Below are 18,099 nucleotides of genomic sequence, written 5' to 3' on the forward strand. Positions count from 1 at the left end.
GAAGTACAGGTCGCGCTTCCGGCGGCGGCTCGCGGGGCCGGGGGTGTGCACCTTGTCCGCCGCGGGCGGTCCCGCGAGGGAGAGGCGCGCGGGGTAAGAAGCTCGTGGCGCCCGACTCCTTCCCGCCCGCGGGTGTGGCCGGTCCGCTGCGGGAGGCGGGCCCCGAGTGCCCGGGCCTGGGCCGCGCCCGGCGCAGCCTGGCCTCGGCGCTGCAGGCGCTCCTTGGCTTTAAGTCATGGCGGTGCGAGCGGGTCTCCGGAGGCCTCTGATGTCTCCGCCACAGCTCTCCCTCCGCGCCGGGAGTCGGGGGTTGGCAAGCGTCAGGACTCCCTGGATGCCGCGGCAGCTGCCCCCGCCCCCTGCACCCCGGCGACTCGCTAGACCAAACCTGAATCTCCCGGGCTTATTTGTGACCCGGTCATACGGGCTGTGGTTGAGTTGTCCCCAGGGGTTGTGGAGAGAAAGGTTATGCCCACCAGAGACCTAGGGTCTGGGCGTCTGGAGGTCAGCAGCAGGGCAGGTGGGCGGAGCTGTCTGTTGTCAGGTGTCTCCAATGTCTTTCTTCTGCAGAGGAGTCATCTTGTGCACCCCTGCCCACCATGGCCAAGCCGGCAAGCAAAGATTCAGGCTTGAAGGAAAAGTTCAAGATTCTGTTGGGACTGGGAACACCACGGCCAAATCCTAGATCCGCAGAAGGCAAACAGACGGAGTTTATCATCACAGCGGAAATCCTGAGAGTGAGTGAGCGAGCTGCCTGTCTTTGCCCTCCGAGTAGGAAGTGCAAGGAAGGCTGGGTGGCCCTTCACTATGTTCTGTAGGAGATGAGTTGCTGGTGACCTTCTGCACAGGGTCACGTCTCTAGTTCTCAGAAGTCATATGTATATGTCTTTCTTCAGGATGCTTAGTCTGGATCTTGGTAACCTGCTTTAGAATGCTTGTGTAAGAATTTGGATGTTGATGCAAGAAAACCCAACTTACTTAATATGGCCTGACTTCACCTCCTCATTCATAGGTAGTTACGGATATAGCCAGGGGATAACTGCTAATTTGTGAATTCCTAGGAAAAGTAGGTTCTTATTTTCTTTGTGTGTGTGTGTCTTGGGGTTTGAATCCAGTGTCTAGCACATGCTAAACATGCCCTCTACTGCTGAACTACACCCACATCCCCATCCTTATATATGCCTGGCACCATGCTTGCTCAAAAGTAAATGAATTTTTGTACTTGTAAAGTTTCTCACTCAGAAATACTAAAAAATGCTCATTAACTCATAAATTATGTAAATAAAAACATACATCCAGACAGTAGTGTGTAATTCAGCAGTAGAAATAATGAAACACTGACATGCTACAACATGAATGAACTTTGAAAACATGCTAAATGAAAGAAGCTAGTCACAGAGGTTCCCAGGATATGTGAGTCCCATCATATAAAATGTCCAGAAGGTAAATGTGTAGAGACAGTAGTTTAGTGCTCACCAGAGGTAAGGAGAGGAAAATATTGGTATGTACTTTCCTTCTAGGATGATAGAAATGTTCTGGAATTAGTGGAGATGGTTATAAGCATTGAGAATGTATCGAGGCTGGAGTTGCACAGTTTAAAATTGTTACAGTGATGTATTTTGTGTTAGTTTTATCTCCATAAAAACTTTGCACTTAGGAAAAACAAAGTTGCCCATTGTTGATCCACTAAGGTAGAGTAATAAGCCCTTCAGCAGGTCCTGATTTCATAAAGATCTGCAACAGATCTTCAGGCCAGAAATTGCATAGGATGGTTTGTGATTGGCAGTTAAGGAGGTCCTTTGAGTGCTGGCCCCTTTTCTTTCTTTGTTCTCTCAAGGAACTGAGTGTTGAATGTGGCCTCAACAATCGCATCCGGGTGATAGGACAGATCTGTGAAGTTGCAAAAACTAAGAAATTTGAAGAGGTAAGTTTGTTTCATTTGTGCGACTGGAGAGATGCATGTTGACCATTTTGAAACCTTGAATTTGCTTTTTCTAGGAGCATGGTTGACAGCTTTGTAATGGTAGGATTTTCACCATTTTAGGGAAATTTAACTTGCATCTGAGTGATGGGGAAAATTTTAGAAATGTCTTGAGTACAACCCTGAGAGACTCATCATGGTGGGAAGCAAAGGGAATAGGCTTTTCCTGTGTTAATGTAAATGTGTGCTTACTCATCCTCTTGTGTAACACTCAGAAGAGGGGAAGGTGAAGGAATGAATGCTGGGAAAGCTGTGGATTTACAGAGGACATGTTAAGGCACCCTGGCTTGGAACTTGCTTGGGAGAGCTGACCTGCTGGTGGCGATAGGCAGCTTCACAGAACAAACATAACCAGCTTTATTTTGGGCTAACATTTCCAGGCTCTTCTGTTGCAGTGGACAGAGTGGGTGGTTGTCATTCTGGGGGTCAGGGTAGCTGTAGAGCACTCTAGAGCTCCTTGGCCTTGCCCATTGTTTGTGGGTGAGACTCAATAAGGGACTCATTTGCTAAGGGAAGTGATGGCTACATCTTCAACAGATCATCTGAGACATATAAGCTGCATGTCACCAAGGATCAATGTAAAAAGCAGGCACCCTTATTCAGAAAGTTGCCCCTGTAGGTATGGAACATCATGTGAATAGGTAAATAGGTCTAAGAGGCTGGGATGGTCCATAGGCTCAGCATCTGTGTTGCAGCTCAGGTTACATTGATAGGAGTATTGTGAATGTGACATAGGTGGTGAGGGTCTCAGTATATTCTGAGTTGGTTGGGATATTGGTCACAAAGCATCTAAGAAAGGGGTGAGGTGTGGCTCAGTGGCAGAGTACTTGTCTAGCATGTGCAAGGCCCTAGGTTCAATCCCTAGTACTGTGAAAAAGAAAAAAAATCTTGAGATGTTTTAGCCCCCGACTTAAAGGGAGAAAGCCCTGGTGAAGGGATTAGAGACACAGTTCATGTAGGAAGGAGAGGTAACATTTGAACTAGCTTGGGCTTGCAGGAGGCTGAGTCTTGGTGACTCTCGGGATAGGAATGAATTCCCCATGGTGGTAGGAATTGGTGCGAGGAGCAGACTTCAGGAGACCACATGGACTTCTTCCTTAGCAACTCCTACCAGGGTTTGTTGTTGAGTGGACCACAGTGGTAGGTTCACATGGAGGAAAGCCATGGGGCAGGGTTTCTGGGTCAGGCACAGGCCTAGGGCCCACCCTGTACTTCTGGTTCTGAAGCTTCCGGTGACGCTCCTCCGGACTCTGAGCATTTCTGCAAGGGTCTCCCTGCTGGTCTTGGGGAAGTCGGGACTTTTCTTGGTCTGCTTGCTGTCCTCCTTCCACCAGCCTGCAACCTGGGGCCTGTTAGAGGGACCTGCTCCAGTGTGAAGTGTCTCTGAGGCCTGGAGTACTCACAGGCTGCAGGATGTGCATGGAATGTGGGCTGTTGAACTGGGTCTGAGTCAGGAGTCTGTTGTTCTGTTTTGTCCTGTGCATGGTGCTGTTCTTGCGTTGAGGGCCAGGTTCTTACCGCTCTCCCCCCTTTGCTGGTGGCAGCATGCAGTGGAAGCACTCTGGAAGACTGTTGCAGACCTGCTGCAGCCAGAGCGGCCACCAGAGGCTCGACATGCAGTGCTGGCTCTGCTGAAGGCCATTGTACAGGGGCAGGTAATGGATAGTGCTGGACAGGCTGCCTGATGTTCGGGCTCCTGTCTTTGCGGAGCACCAGGTTTGGGGTCCAGGGGGTCAGCAGGGGTGCTGGAGCTAGACTGCACATGTGGTCATCCAAGTGTCACCATTGCTGTCTGAGCCACCTGGGCTTCCACTTAACCTGTGAGCAGGGATGGTGACTGTACCTTCTTCTGGGTGTTCTGGGGATAAAACAGGGCAGTTCAGTTATGCATACAGAGGAGGTGGAGGTTGAGACAGGAGGATTGCAAATTGGAGACCAGCCTCAGCAACTTAGTAAGATCCTATCTCAAAAAAGGGGAACTGGGAATGTAACTCAGTAGCAAAAAACCCTGGGTTCAATCCCCAAGACCCCTCAAAAAAAAAAAAAAAAGAAAAAAGAAAGGCAAGGTAGTACATGTAGAAAGTTAGGAGCAGTAATTGGCACAGCCATTGTTACCTTGCTTCTGCCTCCCAGTTCCCTGGTCCCATCCCCTGCTCATGGCACTCCGCCATGAGCATCTTGGCTGCCCCTTGAGCATCCAAGCCTCTTATGCTGAAAGGCTCTAGTGATTACTCTTTTCTTTTGTGGCTCAACTGCTCAAAGAGGCACCTCCACTCCGGCTGCACCTCCCCTGGGGCTGTAGTGCCTTTGTCCTCACAATGTGAGCATTCGTGTATCTATCCTGGGCCATGAGCCAAGTGAAGGCAGAACTGTGTTGTCCCTGCTGTGTGTGCTTGCTGATAAAATGGGAAGCCACACACACCAGCCTGTGTGTCTGGTTTGCTGTCCCAAGCCCACTGATGTTCCAGCCCATCTTTCAGGGTGTTCCCAGGGGAAGGAACATAGACCAGGCCCATAATATTGGTGTCTGCTGTATTTTTTGGCTGTGTGGGAGGCCCTGGCAGAGTTCTGCTGACTCCATGGTTTTGTCTTTAGGGTGACCGCTTGGGGGTCCTCAGAGCCCTCTTCTTTAGGGTCATCAAGGATTACCCCTCCAATGAAGACCTCCATGAAAGGCTGGAAGTTTTCAAGGCCCTTACGGACAATGGGAGACACATCACCTACTTGGAAGAAGAACTGGGTGGGTGCCACACTGAGTTAAGGTTTCTCTGGCCTTGTGATTAAATCTAACCTGGGATGAGGAGGGACCTGGGCCAGGAGGCATGCTGTAGTTCTGTGGGGGTGGTTCCAGGGACTCACCTGGGTCTGGAGTCTCTAGGGGAACTTATTAGACATACAGATTCCTGGGCTGCACTCCAGATCTACTGACTTGAAGTCTTTGGGGACTTAGAAGGATCCTTCAAAGCTGGCAGGTGTTGGGCCATCTTTGTCTTTGGGAAAGGGTGCTGTCAACCTGCTCACCCAGAGCACCAGGGTCCTGTTTCTTGCTCACTCTCAAGCCTCGCTGGGTTTTCACCACCATTGGTTGACCTCCTACCCTCCTCGCTTACCTCCTCCTGTCACTAAGTCAGTAGAGGTTTTTGGTCAGTCTCAAGGCTTTATGTCCCCGTTATGGGGAGAAGAGAACAGGGTAGGAAGTAAAACTGACTGAGGCTTTCCTGTTCTGATGCCCAGAAATAGGCCTCAGTGGCTGGTCTGCCTCCAGGACAGGTGCTGACAGGGAGTCCTGTCAGGTTTTCTATCTAAGGTTCAATGGCTGGTGTGTGCTTGTGTCTCCCTCTAGAAACACTTGATGGGGCTGGGGGACGCCCAGGTACCCACCTCCTGAACATATCCCCTGTGATATTTATGCCCCTGCAGTGATGTTGGGCACTGAGTGTTAAATACACTGTCCTGCTGCTGCCTGGCTCCAACCCCAGGGCAGCCTTGGAGCTGGTGAATTTGTGTCCATGCACAGCCAGCTTGCTGAGTCCCCCAGAGTTGAACTGGGTCTCTGTAAGGAGGTCTGCCTGTTGCTTCAAGGGGACTGATGGTGTGCTGCCTAGCAGTAATGGGATTCATACTCATTTTCCTGAAGGGAGATGAGGAGGAACTATGTCCTTGGCTTCTCAGCAAACTGCTCTCCTCCTCTTGTTTCCCAGCGGAGTTTGTCCTGCAGTGGATGGATGTTGGCTTAACCTCAGAATTCCTTCTGGTGCTTGTGAACTTGGTCAAATTCAACAGCTGCTACCTCGATGAATATATTGCATCCATGGTTCAGTAAGCCAAAAGATTGAATGAGGTCTGGGGTGTAGCCCAGTGTAGAGCACTTGTGTAGCCTGCACAGAGCCCTGGGTTTGATTCCTAGTTCCGTGTAAAAATGAAAAGAGAAGAGCTTAGTGCTATTCTGTGACTCCCACTGCTGTGACTCCAGTCTGGCTCTGCAGGGCAAGTAAAGGGGAGGAAGCACTTGAACAAATGGAGAAATGGGAAGTAGATGTGCCTTCTTGTTCCATTCCTGGGGCTCTGGTTACTCTCCTTTTGTTGTTAGTTTTTCAAAACATCCCCTGGTGTCCATTATGACATGGCTTTGTCTCATTCGTGTGAACACTCAGCACAGGGCCTGGGGCTGGCACAAAACAGGCATTCTAAGGCAGTTTGAGCTGCTTACAAAACCAGTATCTCAAAGGGACCAAAAAATGAAATCAGATGCTAGGCCTTCGGGGAAATGCTCTCTGAACTGACTTTGGCACTTTTTCCACAGCATGATCTGTCTCCTCTGCATCCGTACTGTGTCTTCTGTGGACATAGAGGTCAGTGACTCCCTTCTTCAGGGGCTATTTCTGGGAGGCTGAGACTCTGGGGTCATACCCTATGTGCCACTCTCTGGCTGTGTGGCCTAGGTGACTGCTTGACCACTCTGAGCTGCAGTCAGGACAGTCGGGTGGCATTTGTCATGGAGTTGTAGCTTGGATCATGGCAGGTGGTGTTGATGCCCCACAGTAATGGAGCACAGGAGTGCCTCCAGGATACATACTTGCTTGCTCTGTGGCTCTGAGGAGGCTGTTTGGGCAGTGAGGGGGAGTGTGGGAGTTGGGGGCCACTGGTGTGACCCTTTTTCCCTCTTGTAGGTCTCCCTGCAGGTGCTGGATGCGGTGGTCTGCTACAACTGCCTGCCAGCCGAGAGCCTCCCCTTGTTCATCGTCACTCTCTGTCGTACTATCAACGTCAAGGAGCTCTGTGAGCCTTGTTGGAAGGTGGGGTTCTGAGACCATGGTCCTGGAAGGTCCTTTTCCAGACAAGGTCCCATTCCCAGTGCATGTTGTAACAAGGCGGGCCATTTTGTCTTCAGTGAATGACATCTATTTTTGGGGTGATGCAATGGTGGCCCATTAAGAGCAGTTCAGTGGCATTTTCCCAGGCAGTTGAGCTGAGGCCAGGGTTTGGGTGTGTTTTGAGAGGTCTCCTGCCTGTGTTTATGAGGGTGAACTGCCTGCAGAACCTTGACTGTGCAAGACAAGCAGAGGGCTCCCCTGTCAGGGCTGGGATACATACCTGCCAATGCCTCTGATGTATGTTTTGTCCCCCAGCTGATGCGTAACCTCTTGGGCACCCACCTGGGCCACAGTGCCATCTACAACATGTGCCGCATCATGGAAGACAGGCAAGTGTGGCAGGCCTGGGTGATGGTTGAGGGACAGCCTCCAGCTGGACACTTGCTTGTGCTGACACTTATGTGGTGTGGACAAAGTTGGGGCTTTTCTGTTCCTTTTTGGTGGCTGTTCTAGGAGTTTCCACTCAAGCTAGGCACATGGTATGTGTTCTCTCATCCTCTCCTGCTGGACAAATCAGAAAGTTTGTAATTGAACTCAGAGCCTCTGCCTCTACCTAGATGTCTCCATTGTGACTTGCTCAGTCACCCTGTTAAAAGGCTACACTTGGTTTGTCAACCTGACATCTCCCTTGCCCTCACCCCACAGGCAGACCATTACAAGTCCTGTTGCTTCTGCCTGCGAGGTACCCCCTGTTGCATGTTGTCCTCTGGACTCCCACTACCATCACTGCTCAGCTGCTCCCTCATGTCCATCTTATCCTCTGAAGTACATTCTTCACATGGAGCTGAGAGACCTTTTTCTAATAGATTCCACTTTCACTCTTTGCCCGAGACCACAGTGCTCTCAGGACAGCTCTTCTCCCTGTAGAGCAAGGTCCTGGTTGGCCCAGCCCCACCTCTTGTCTCCCCTGACCTTTGCCACGCCTCTCTTGTCATTCTCTGAGCCTTGGCGTGGTCATCAGCTTTCTGGTCTCCTTGAGTAGCTTTTGCCCTAGGGTCCTTTGCTTTGCATGTGTGTGGTTCTATGGCTTCTGTCTCCCACTATACTGTGGGTGTCACAAGCTTCTCTTATCCTGTGTCCCTGCACGTAGCATGACCGATGGCTCATGGCATGATCAGCAGTGTTTGGCTGTTGAAAGAGTCACAAAGGAGCCATTGTTGCTGCTGGCCTGTGTTCCCTGCCCATTTTCTGGCCCTTCCCCAGCTGCAAGGGCAAGGATAACTGGAGCCCAGATCCACCCTGGACCCCATGCCAGGCTGGGGCCCTGCTCATGTCTGGTTTCTGGGGAATGCTTTCAGAGCGTACATGGAAGATGCCCCACTGCTGCGAGGAGCTGTGTTCTTTGTGGGCATGGCTCTCTGGGGAGCCCACCGACTCTATTCTCTCAAGAACTCCCCAACATCCGTGTTGCCATCTTTTTATGAGGTAATGGGGTTTCTGTGCTGCAGTGAACTGGCAAGAGTGGGCGCCCTCCTGACAGGCCTGCCTACCAGCTGGGGCTGGGGAGGATCCTATCCAGTCAGTTGCTTGTTATCTGGGTGTGAGATTTAGGAGAGTTCGGAGGTTTTGCCTCAAGCAAACATTCTCTCTGATGAGTTCCATCTCTTAGTGCTGCCCCTGGGGTAGCGCTCCTCTCCCAGTGACAGTCCTGTTCTGCCAGGATGGTGATCTTACCTCCTCTCTGGATGATGCTGATGTCATGGTGTCATTCAGAGCACTTTCTGTGTTTGCATTTTTCTCTCATGGCTCCCTGGTGAACTGGAGCCATCACCCAGTCCTCATTTCATAGTGCAGTGCTGCTCAGACAAGCTGTGTCTTAGCCAGGTGCAGCCTGTAATCCCAGCTACTTGGGAGACTGAGGCAGGAGAATTGCAAGTTTGAAGCCAGCCTGGCAACATAGTCAGAGCCTGTCTCAAATAAACTGCATCTCATCTGGTTACACAGAGTCCCCTGCTCTCTGATCTGCAGGCATTCTGCTGTGCCTGCTTCTATTGGTGGCCACAGTGCAGGGTGTGTTCTTTCTTCATTATCTGCACTGGAACTGAGGTGTAGCTCTCAGTTTCTGTCATGCCAGTATGCCAGGACCCAAAATTCAAATTATTGCCCAGGTCAAGCCTTTTGGAGGCAGGGACTTCAGGGCCCTGTATGAGTCCCAGCTGTACAGCTGTACAACTGTAGAGCAGTGTAGCAAAACCAGCATCTTTCTGGGATCCTTATCTGCTGCTCTGATTGTGACTGCATGGCAAGACACCAAGGTGTCTTACACTCAGCTCCAAGAACGACTTGGGACAGTGCTTCCTGCGTGTGAGTGAGAAGCAGCTGACCTGTGTACTTCCTTGATCCCACGTTCTAGGCCATGACCTGTCCCAATGAGGTAGTGTCCTATGAGATCGTGCTGTCCATAACCAGACTCATCAAGAAGTACAGGAAGGAGCTGCAGGCTGTGACATGGGATATTCTGCTGAATATCATTGAACGGCTGCTTCAGCAGCTCCAGGTGAGACAAGAGTGAAGGCTGTGGGCCATGTAGGACTAAGACCCCAGCCGGGCGGGCTTGTCACCCAGCAGATGATGTCGGATGCTTTTGGGCCCCTCTCTGGAGTCTCAGAGCCTGCTGTGCTGTGTATGCTGGAGGTTCCAACCCATCTTTCAGTAAAATCAGGTCTTGTTTTTCCAGATTTGTTATGTTATTCTCACCCCAGACAGGAATGTGTGGTGGATGGGCTAGTGGTGCTAAGAGGGCAGCTTACCTCTGTGGCCTGATTGGGCCTAGAGGTGGTTCCTAGAGATTCTGGATGTTGGCCATACTTATGGTGTAAATTTGAAGGACAGTACTAGTGGTTGTGCTGACCTCGGTGCTAAGAAGCATACTAGGGCTACACATATGTTGCTTGATTCAGGAACCATGGGAGACGAGGCCAGCAACTAGCAAACTAGGCCTTCTCCCAGGCCTGGGGCAATGGAAGGAAGAACTGGGCCTTAGCAGGGCCTGAGTCAAGTCTTCTTAGGGTCTAGGTGCTCTGTAGACTGTTGCTGATGAACGACTGCCAGGTGGCACTTCAGCCTGGGGTGGCAGGGTGAAGAGCACACGCCTTGAGGCTTTAGATGATGCTGAAGCCAGGCTGGTGCATACCTGTAATCCCAGAGACTTGGGAGACTGAGGTAGGAAGATTGCAAGTTTAATATTAGCCTCAGCAACTTAGCAAGAGCTCTCTTAAAATATAAGGTCTAAGGATATAGCTCAGTGGTGAATTCCCTTATGTTCAGTGTTCAGTCCCAGTATTAAAAAAAAAAAAAAAAGAAGATGCTAGAGCCTGGGAGAGATGTGTGTATTTGAAGCTGTAGCTGCTCTCACCTCCTGCCTGCTCTCCTCCTAGGCTGGGTTGTGTGAGCTCAGCCAGGATTCCTTGGGGTAGGGAACAGGCAGGAGCAGTGATTGACCATGTCCCAGAATGGCATGGCCAGAGCCTGAGGGGGTCTGGATGTAGCTTTTCTGGAGCTGAGGACTTCAAGGGCATGTCCTAAGGGCAGTGGAAGTCAGTCTCTGATGACACCTTGGTATTGCAGAGCTTGGACAGCCCAGAGCTCAGGACCATCGTCCACGACCTGCTGACCACCGTGGAGGAGCTGTGTGACCAGAATGAGTTCCATGGCTCACAGGAGAGATACTTCCAGCTGGTAGAGAGCTGTGCAGACCAGAGGCCCGTAAGACACCCCCCCTGGGGCCTTCAGGGGTTCAGGCAAGGGTACTGTTGGGCAGGGGCCCCTCTGGGTACCCTGGCTGGGCTGCAGGTGTCACACTGAATTTCCTGAGTTTGAAGGGCTGGGCAGGCTCCTACTTTCCTGGGATCTGTGCCCCAGCAAGGAAGCCTGCCCAGTGTCAACAAGTGGAGCACGTGTGTGTCTGTTAAAGAGCTCAGTGCTGGACTGGGGCTGTGGCTTAGTGGTGGAGTGCCTGCCTAGCATGTGTGAGGCACTGGGTTCCATCGTCAGCACCACATAAAAAAGCAAAATTATTACAACTAAAAATATTAAAAAAAAAAAAAAAAAAAAAGCAAAAAGCTCAGTGCTACCTTAGCCATTAATTTCCTCCCAGCTGGGTGGAGGAAGGTTCTGGGCTGATTCTTCAGAGACTTGTTGCTCCCAGGAGGCAGCAGTCATTTTGCCAGGAATTTTGCCAGCTTGTTGCCAAGTCTTTTTGTGGGTTTTGATATATGTCCCTTGCTTCTAAGAGGTCTTGTCCTTTGTGGTTCCCCCGCCTGACTGCAAGGTGGCTGGTCTTTTCTGAACTGACTTGGTTCTCCTGGGGCAGCAGCCTGGTGGCAGATCTTTGGAGGGCAGAGTAGATTTTTGACACTGGCTTTGTCTTCTTTTGACAGGAGTCCTCCCTCTTAAACCTGATATCCTACCGAGCTCAGTCCATTCACCCAGCAAAGGATGGTTGGATCCAGAATCTGCAACTACTGATGGAGAGGTTCTTCAGGTAATAGAGTCTCTGTGGCCCCTACCTGAGTCCTGATCCTGTGTCACTGTTTCTGGGCCTGTTGGGACCAGGGTCTTAGACCCTAGGATGTTAGAGCTCTCCTTTCTGATTCTTGAAAGCAGTGGTCCTCGTTGAATGAAAGAGGTTGGTTTTCAGCAAGACAGGGTCCTCAAGTGAGGCCTTCATTTGGTGGTCTGGAGAGATGTCCTCCTGAAAGGCAGAACCCTCTTCCACTTTCCTGGGTCTTGGTCTAAATATTAACGAACCTGGGGTGGGTCATGTAGGGATGGGCCTAGTACTCTTGACCAGCCCCACAGCCTTTTCTCCTCCCACAGGAATGAGCCCCGCAGTGCCGTGCGCATCAAGGTGCTGGATGTGCTGTCCTTTGTGCTGCTCATCAACAGGCAGTTCTATGAGGTGTGTGGAGGCTGTGGTCTGAGGGCTGGGGGGCTCTGAGGCTGGCGCTGGGGTCTGCCTGGGACTTCCTGTCCTCTGGCCCCTGTGGCAGGCTATTGCTCCCTGGCTTTGGCATTTATTCATTCACCTGTGTACCCCAGCCAGGCCTGAGCTGGCCCTCCAGCCTGTGGAGTGGCTGAGAACACAGGCAGTGAGGGGCTCCTGTCTGGACCTCACTCAGAACTTCGAAGCCTCCAAAAAGTTCTGATCTGAGTTCAGCAGTCTCACGGGATGTTTTCCTTTTGTTTTGTAATCACTTGTACCTTGCCAGTCTGTTGTGGGCCCTGCTGGGTCCTTTTTTCTGTGCCTGTCCCTCTGTTCCATCTTCTTGAGGTTGGTGGCATCTTTCCAGGAATGTCAGCACATGCCAGTGTGCGCTTTCTTGCCAGTGCACTTCAGGCTGAGGTGCCCTCCCTCTCGTGGCTCACGGAACTTTCTCAGGCCTGCCTGCCCTCACCTCTCCACCTTTCTTTGTCCCGGACTGCCCCTGCCATCTCTCTGCCTCGTAACCCCACCCTCTGAAGCAGAGCTTGGTGCTTCCCCTCTTCCAGGAAGCCCCTCTGGGTTTACAAGTCCCTCTTAGCAGAATCAGCATTGCCCTGTTCTGTTCCTGTGGCTTTTTTTTTTTTTGGGGGGGGGTACCAGGAATTGAACCTAGTGGTGCCTAACAACTGAGCCACATCCCAAGCCCTTTTTATTTTTTATTTTGAAATGACTTGCTAAGTTGCTAAGGGCCTCGCTAAGGTGCTGAGGTTGGTTTTGAATTTGTGATCTTCCTGCCTCAGCCTCCTGAGCCACTGGAATTACAGGTACGCGCCACCTATGGCATTTTTTACCTGCATTTAGGAAGGCTCTCATCACACTCCCACTACAGTAGCACAGTGAGTCAGGGTTTCCCTACTCACAACTTACACATGGCCTCCACAAGGAGGTACTTTTTTTTTTGTCCTGGGAATTGAACCCAGTGCCTCATGCATGCTAAAGGAGGTATCCTGACACTGAGTAACAAAAAGCAAGCAGGGACATTGCCTTGGCTCCACTGCATGAGAGCCTGTGGCCCCATCTCTGCCTGTGCGGGGCCACTGTTCAACAGTCAGTGTTCTGAGCTGACGGGCTGGGCAGTGCCCCAGGAGAGGGCCCTGGAGGCCCTGGGTCAGGCTCAGTAGACCCTGATGACACCCCTGCAAGCTCTGCTGTCAGTGCCTTGGCATGCACAGCATCACTGAAGTGCACACGCTGCTTGTGGGGCCAGAGGTTCACCTGCTCCCACTTGTGCCTGGTGTAGGAGGAGCTAATTAACTCGGTGGTCATCTCCCAACTCTCCCACATCCCTGAGGATAAAGACCATCAAGTCCGAAAGCTGGCCACCCAGCTGCTGGTGGACCTGGCGGAAGGCTGCCACACCCATCACTTCAACAGCCTGCTGGATATTGTTGAAAAAGTGAGAGCTGCTTGGAGTCCTGGACTCAGTGCCGGAGCGCCCCTTTGTTGCAAAGCCCTGTGGGCAGAGGCATCCCCTGATCCTCTGTCCTGTGCATCGTGACTATTGGCCATCTCTGCAGGCAGGGTGTCCCTCACAGCAACAGCAGACATGTGTGGTGTCAGGAGGCTGTGCTGTGCTGCCTGCTGCTTAGCAGTAGTCCTACCCAGGGCCATGGAGATGGCTGCCTAGTGGCTCCTGGGGAGCTGAGCTGGGTGTGTGGGGACTTGCACAGAACTCAGGAATGGGGTGGGACTGTGGCCTGTGTTCTTCCCTATTAATTTGGAAGTGCCTTGTGATCTGAGTGGTCCCCTGGTTGTATAGAGCGTATCTGTCCTCCTGAAAAGAAATGGTTCGTGGTAGGCTGTGCTAGATGGTGGTTGCTTCAGAGATCCATGATCTGGGGCTCACAGTCCTGATCTCTCTAAAGGTGATGGCCCGCTCCCTTTCTCTGCCTCCTGAGCTCGAAGAAAGGGATGTGGCTGCCTACTCGGCCTCCCTGGAGGACGTGAAGACTGCAGTCCTGGGGCTTCTGGTCATCCTTCAGGTAGGTGCTCTGCCAGTGACCTCTTCTGGGAGGGTGTCATGATCAGCTCTTGTCCACTCTAGTTGGAGGCTGCTCTTCAGGGACATGTTTCCCAGGAGATGTGAGCTCCCAGGGTCACGGGACGATGGTTATAGCATAAGGTCCTGACTGGACGAGAGGCTACAGGGGCAGGGCAGGGGTAACCTCTGTGTCGTTTGTACCCTGTACTTTCTGGTCTGTGTGGAGCTCCCAAGTCTGAGTTAGAATCACCTCCCGTCCTTGTTTCTGCCACAGCAGCCGAGGAAGAAGCCAGCTTATGGCTATTTTGATTTGCATGATGTTTCTGTTGGGATGGACTTCACATAGTGTAGACCTTGTTTACAGTGAACAGTTGAATGGTTTTTCTCATATCCACAGAGCTGGGCAGTTTTAAATTCAATTTTACACCAGAAGAAACCCCATCCCCGTTAACTCTTAGTTGCCATCCCTCTTCTAGCCCCTGGAAAGCCCTTGCTTTCTGTCTTCATAAATTTGCCTATTCTGTGCATTTCACATAAGTGAATCTGCACGACATGTAGTCTTTGGTATCTGGCTCTCATTGAGCATCATGTTTTCATGGTTCATTCATGTTCTAGCAGGTCAGTCCTTCATTCCTTTTTTAAAAAAATTATTTTTGCAGTGCTAGGGATCGAATCCAGCACTTCATGCATGCTAGGCACATGCTCGACCACTGAGATATACCCCCAGACTTTTTTTTTTTTTTTGCACCAGGGATTAAATCCAGGGGTGCTTAACCACTGAGCTATATCCCCAGCCCTTCTTATATTTTTTATTTAGAGATAGGGTCCCGGTAAGTTGCTTAGGGCCTTGCTAATTGCTGAGGCTGGTTCTGAACTTGCAGCCTCCTCTTCCACTGGGATTTCAGGTGTGCAGAACTGTGCCTGGCCACCCCCAAGCCCTTTTTAAATTTTCTTGAGATGGGTTCTCACTGAGTTGCCCAGGCTTGCCTTGAACTTGTGATCCTCCTGCATCAACCTCTTGAGTCACTGGGATTAATAGGTTGCACCATTATGCCTGGATTTCATTCTAATGTCCCATTGCATGGGTGGTCCACATTCTGTTTATCTGTTTGTCTGTTGATGGATGCTTAGCTTGGGTTGTTTCCTCCTTTTTGCTTTTGTGAATAAGCTGCTGTAATGTAAAATTATTCACATACGTTTTCGTTTCTTTGGGGTACATCCCTAGGAGTGGACTTGCTGGGTCTTATGCTGTTTGTATTTAATGTTTGAGCCGCTGCCAGGCAGCTTTCCTCTAGGACTGTGCCATTTCACATCTCTACCAGCTGCATGTAAGATTTTGATTTTTCTATAGAAGAGAAAGTATTGTCTTCCATATCCCTGATCATTTCTTTTTGTTTCTTCCCCTCACCCCCTTCTTTTTCTTCTGGTTTGGAGACAGCCTTGTCTCACTGTTTACCCAGGCTGACCTTGAACTTGTGATCCTCCTGTCTGTTTCCTCAGTAGCTGGGATTACAGGTGTGTGCCACTGCACCCAGCTTATTTGTTTCTTTTTCTTTTTTTTCCCTCCCCCCAAGTACGGGAAATTGAATCTGAGGGCACTTTACCACTGAGCTACACCCCATCCCTTTTTATATTTTATCTTGAAGCAGGGTCTCTTGAATTGCTCAGGTTGGCCTCAGACTTGCAGTCCTGCTGCCTCAGCCTCCTCAGTCACTAGGATTAAAGACATGTGCCTCCATGACTGGCTTATTCCTGTTTCTTTGTGGCTATCCAAGTGGGTGTGAAGTGGTGCCTCACTATGGTTTGGGTTTTTTTCTGAACACTAGCAACATTGATCATCTTTTTGTATGGTTATTGGCTAGTTTCTTTTTTAGAGAAATGTCTGTTCTGAGCTTTTGTCCATTTTTAACAGTGGTTTTGTCTTCCTGTTACATGAGAGTTCTGTGCTTTCTGGATGCAGGAGATGACCTTCTGATGTTCCTTGAGCCACAGCTGTCCTTGTCGCATGGTGCTCAGGTGCTCCTGCACGCCACCAGCTCCTGAGCGTCTCTGGGGCCATGGCCTCTCGTGTCCCTACGTATCTCCTCTCATCCCCCATGTCCCTTCTTGTCACCACATGTCCCCTGCCATATCCTCATGTCCCCTCACCCCACATATCCTCTCATATCCCTACATGTCCACTCTCATCCTTACACACCACCTCAGGTTCCCCAAATGTCCCCAGGCTGCCCTTGCCTGGTGAGACAGCGTTGGGGCTCTCCTGGTCGCCGCACCTCCATCAGTGGTTTTCACACCCTTGCAGTGCCGCCATGTACCTTTGCAGGTGTCGTGATTGCGTAGGTGTGATATATGAATCTGTTGGCTAAGTTTTTTCTAGTTCATAAGATGCTAGCAGTCAGGTTCCTGCAGTGCTGGGTGTGGTGGACTTTTATTTTCTGGCATATAGCTTCAAAGTGTCCAGTGTTACCTAGTAGCCCCTCTTAGGGTCTCATCCATGTGGGCCTGTGCTGCATGTTGCCTGACCTGTAGGGAAGGGGTGTGATGGCCCTGTGGCCTGGATGAGCTGGAAGCCTTCTTGACCTGCAGAGGGAAGGCAAAGGAACACCTTGCCTTCCCTTGGGAACCTGCCCTAAGGCCCAACAACTGGCTTTAGGCCTGAGCCGTTTCCTGGTTGAGGCAAACTGCCCAGACTGTTATCATTTCTTTTTAAAAAATAATTTAAAAGTCATATTTATTTTGTTAAATACACACAACCTCAGTGAAGGGTCAGACTTAGCCACCTTCCACCCAAAGGATATGGCTGAGGTCCCATGTCCCTCCTGCCATAGCTCGGGTATTTTGTGTCAGTCACCCACCCGCTGTTGCCCGAGACATGGATGAGTCTTGTGTGCTCTGAGGCAAGGAGCTGTGGGTGTGAGTCATCTTTTAAAGAATGATGGCTTCTAGGCACCTGCTGCTCACCTCCAAGGCTTGGAGATCACAGAGGCCTGTCTGATGCTTGTGGCCCTGTAGTCTCTGGCCCAGCCTTGCCACCCCACGCTGCTGGCAGCACCAAGGACTCTTGCCCTGGCCTCACCTGTCACCCGTCAGGGAGGGCTCAGGGTGTCGGTGGCTGGGGTTTCTGTGGGATGATGGGCCTAGCACCTGGGGATAGCCCTGCAGTACACAACCCTTTGCCGGGTCTACACTTGTTGGCCTGGCTTTGCCTTGTAGCATCTGGAGCCTCTCTTTGGCATGCAGGGATGGGGGTTCAGTTGATGCTGCACAGGGTCCCATTGGACAGATTTTCCTAACTTACTAACCAGTTCCCTGATGACATGGACATGGATGTGTGGAGAGACGACCCCTCACGTGATGGTGGTGGTGGTGAAGAGCATGTTTGAGAAGCATGGCAGCTGCTGCCTTGAGCCTGCAGAGAGGTCATCTGCCTCCCTGGGGTGCATCTCCCTGGCATGCTCTTACTCTCATGGTGATTGGTACCCTCTCTCCACAGACCAAGCTGTACACTTTGCCTGCCAGCCATGCCATGCGTGTGTACGAGACACTTGTCAACCACATTCAGCTCCACTACAAGCATGGCTATTCCCTGCCCATTGCCAGCAGCATCCGGCTGCAGGTACAACTGGACTGGAGTGGGTGGTTGATTCCCCGGGGACCCAGAAAGCTGCCTCAGTCTCAGCAGATGTGCCTACAGGCTGGAGAGGTGGCAGGTGACCTCAGGAGGGGCCTTCTGCAGGCTTTTCTCTCTGTGGTACCCACCGAGGCCACAGCCTCCTTATGATTCTCTGCCCTTTCTTTGCAGTGCCTGTGTTTCTGTGGTTTATCGTGTGGTAGCCTGGGATGGAGGCAGAGAAAAGGAAGCACCCTGGCTTCCCGGGGGGCATGTGGCCCTGATGCTCTTGGGGTTGCAGGATCTGTCAGTGACCTGCAATAGAGGGCATGGACTGGACAGAGGGAGGCTCAGTAGGAAAGGACTGGGCTGGACGAGCTGTTCTGAGCTCTCTCTGTGGGTGTCACACCAGAGTGAACAGAGGTCACTGAGATAGAAGCCCTGGCCCCTCCCAGAGCATCCACTCAGGAGGGTGGCCTTGCTCAGTCTTGCTGGAGGAACCAACAGGGCCCTGAGCAGAACTTGCAGTATTTGGGAATGCGTTGCATTGCCCCAGTATGGGCACATCTGCTGTGGGGATATCTGCTGCAGGGGCTCTAGTAGGGGTTCAGGCCCAGGTGTCGATGGGGTGACAGGGCTGTGTGGGTCAGCAGGAGGCTGCCTGCCCTG

At 51.4% G+C, this 18,099-nt stretch overlaps 1 protein-coding gene across 19 annotated transcripts in view; it reads left to right on the plus strand.

Moving 5' to 3' along the window:
- Positions 1-29: 29 nt before the first annotated feature.
- The window catches only part of TSC2 (TSC complex subunit 2), a 34,007-nt gene continuing 15,937 nt past the window's right edge, over positions 30-18,099 (plus strand). For 10 of the 19 annotated variants that reach the window (XM_079120283.1, XM_079120280.1, XM_079120270.1 and 7 more), the window contains exons 1-17: positions 32-93; positions 573-737; positions 1,838-1,924; positions 3,526-3,636; positions 4,577-4,721; positions 5,683-5,800; positions 6,285-6,333; positions 6,652-6,777; positions 7,111-7,184; positions 8,154-8,280; positions 9,209-9,352; positions 10,423-10,560; positions 11,235-11,338; positions 11,674-11,755; positions 13,080-13,235; positions 13,705-13,821; positions 17,314-17,436. In XM_079120283.1, the coding sequence (XP_078976409.1) occupies positions 600-737; positions 1,838-1,924; positions 3,526-3,636; positions 4,577-4,721; positions 5,683-5,800; positions 6,285-6,333; positions 6,652-6,777; positions 7,111-7,184; positions 8,154-8,280; positions 9,209-9,352; positions 10,423-10,560; positions 11,235-11,338; positions 11,674-11,755; positions 13,080-13,235; positions 13,705-13,821; positions 17,314-17,436 (1,839 nt within the window). In that variant the 5' untranslated portion in view covers positions 32-93; positions 573-599. Of the gene's footprint in view, positions 94-236; positions 418-570; positions 738-1,837; positions 1,925-3,525; positions 3,637-4,576; positions 4,722-5,682; positions 5,801-6,284; positions 6,334-6,651; positions 6,778-7,110; positions 7,185-8,153; positions 8,281-9,208; positions 9,353-10,422; positions 10,561-11,234; positions 11,339-11,673; positions 11,756-13,079; positions 13,236-13,704; positions 13,822-17,313; positions 17,437-18,099 lie in introns of those variants that run through there. The other 9 variants (XM_079120275.1, XM_079120277.1, XM_079120276.1 and 6 more) reach the window with 4 other exon arrangements.

This window comes from Sciurus vulgaris (genome assembly GCF_902686455.1).
Source record: "Sciurus vulgaris genome assembly, chromosome: 18".
In the NCBI taxonomy this organism is placed as follows: domain Eukaryota; kingdom Metazoa; phylum Chordata; class Mammalia; order Rodentia; family Sciuridae; genus Sciurus; species Sciurus vulgaris.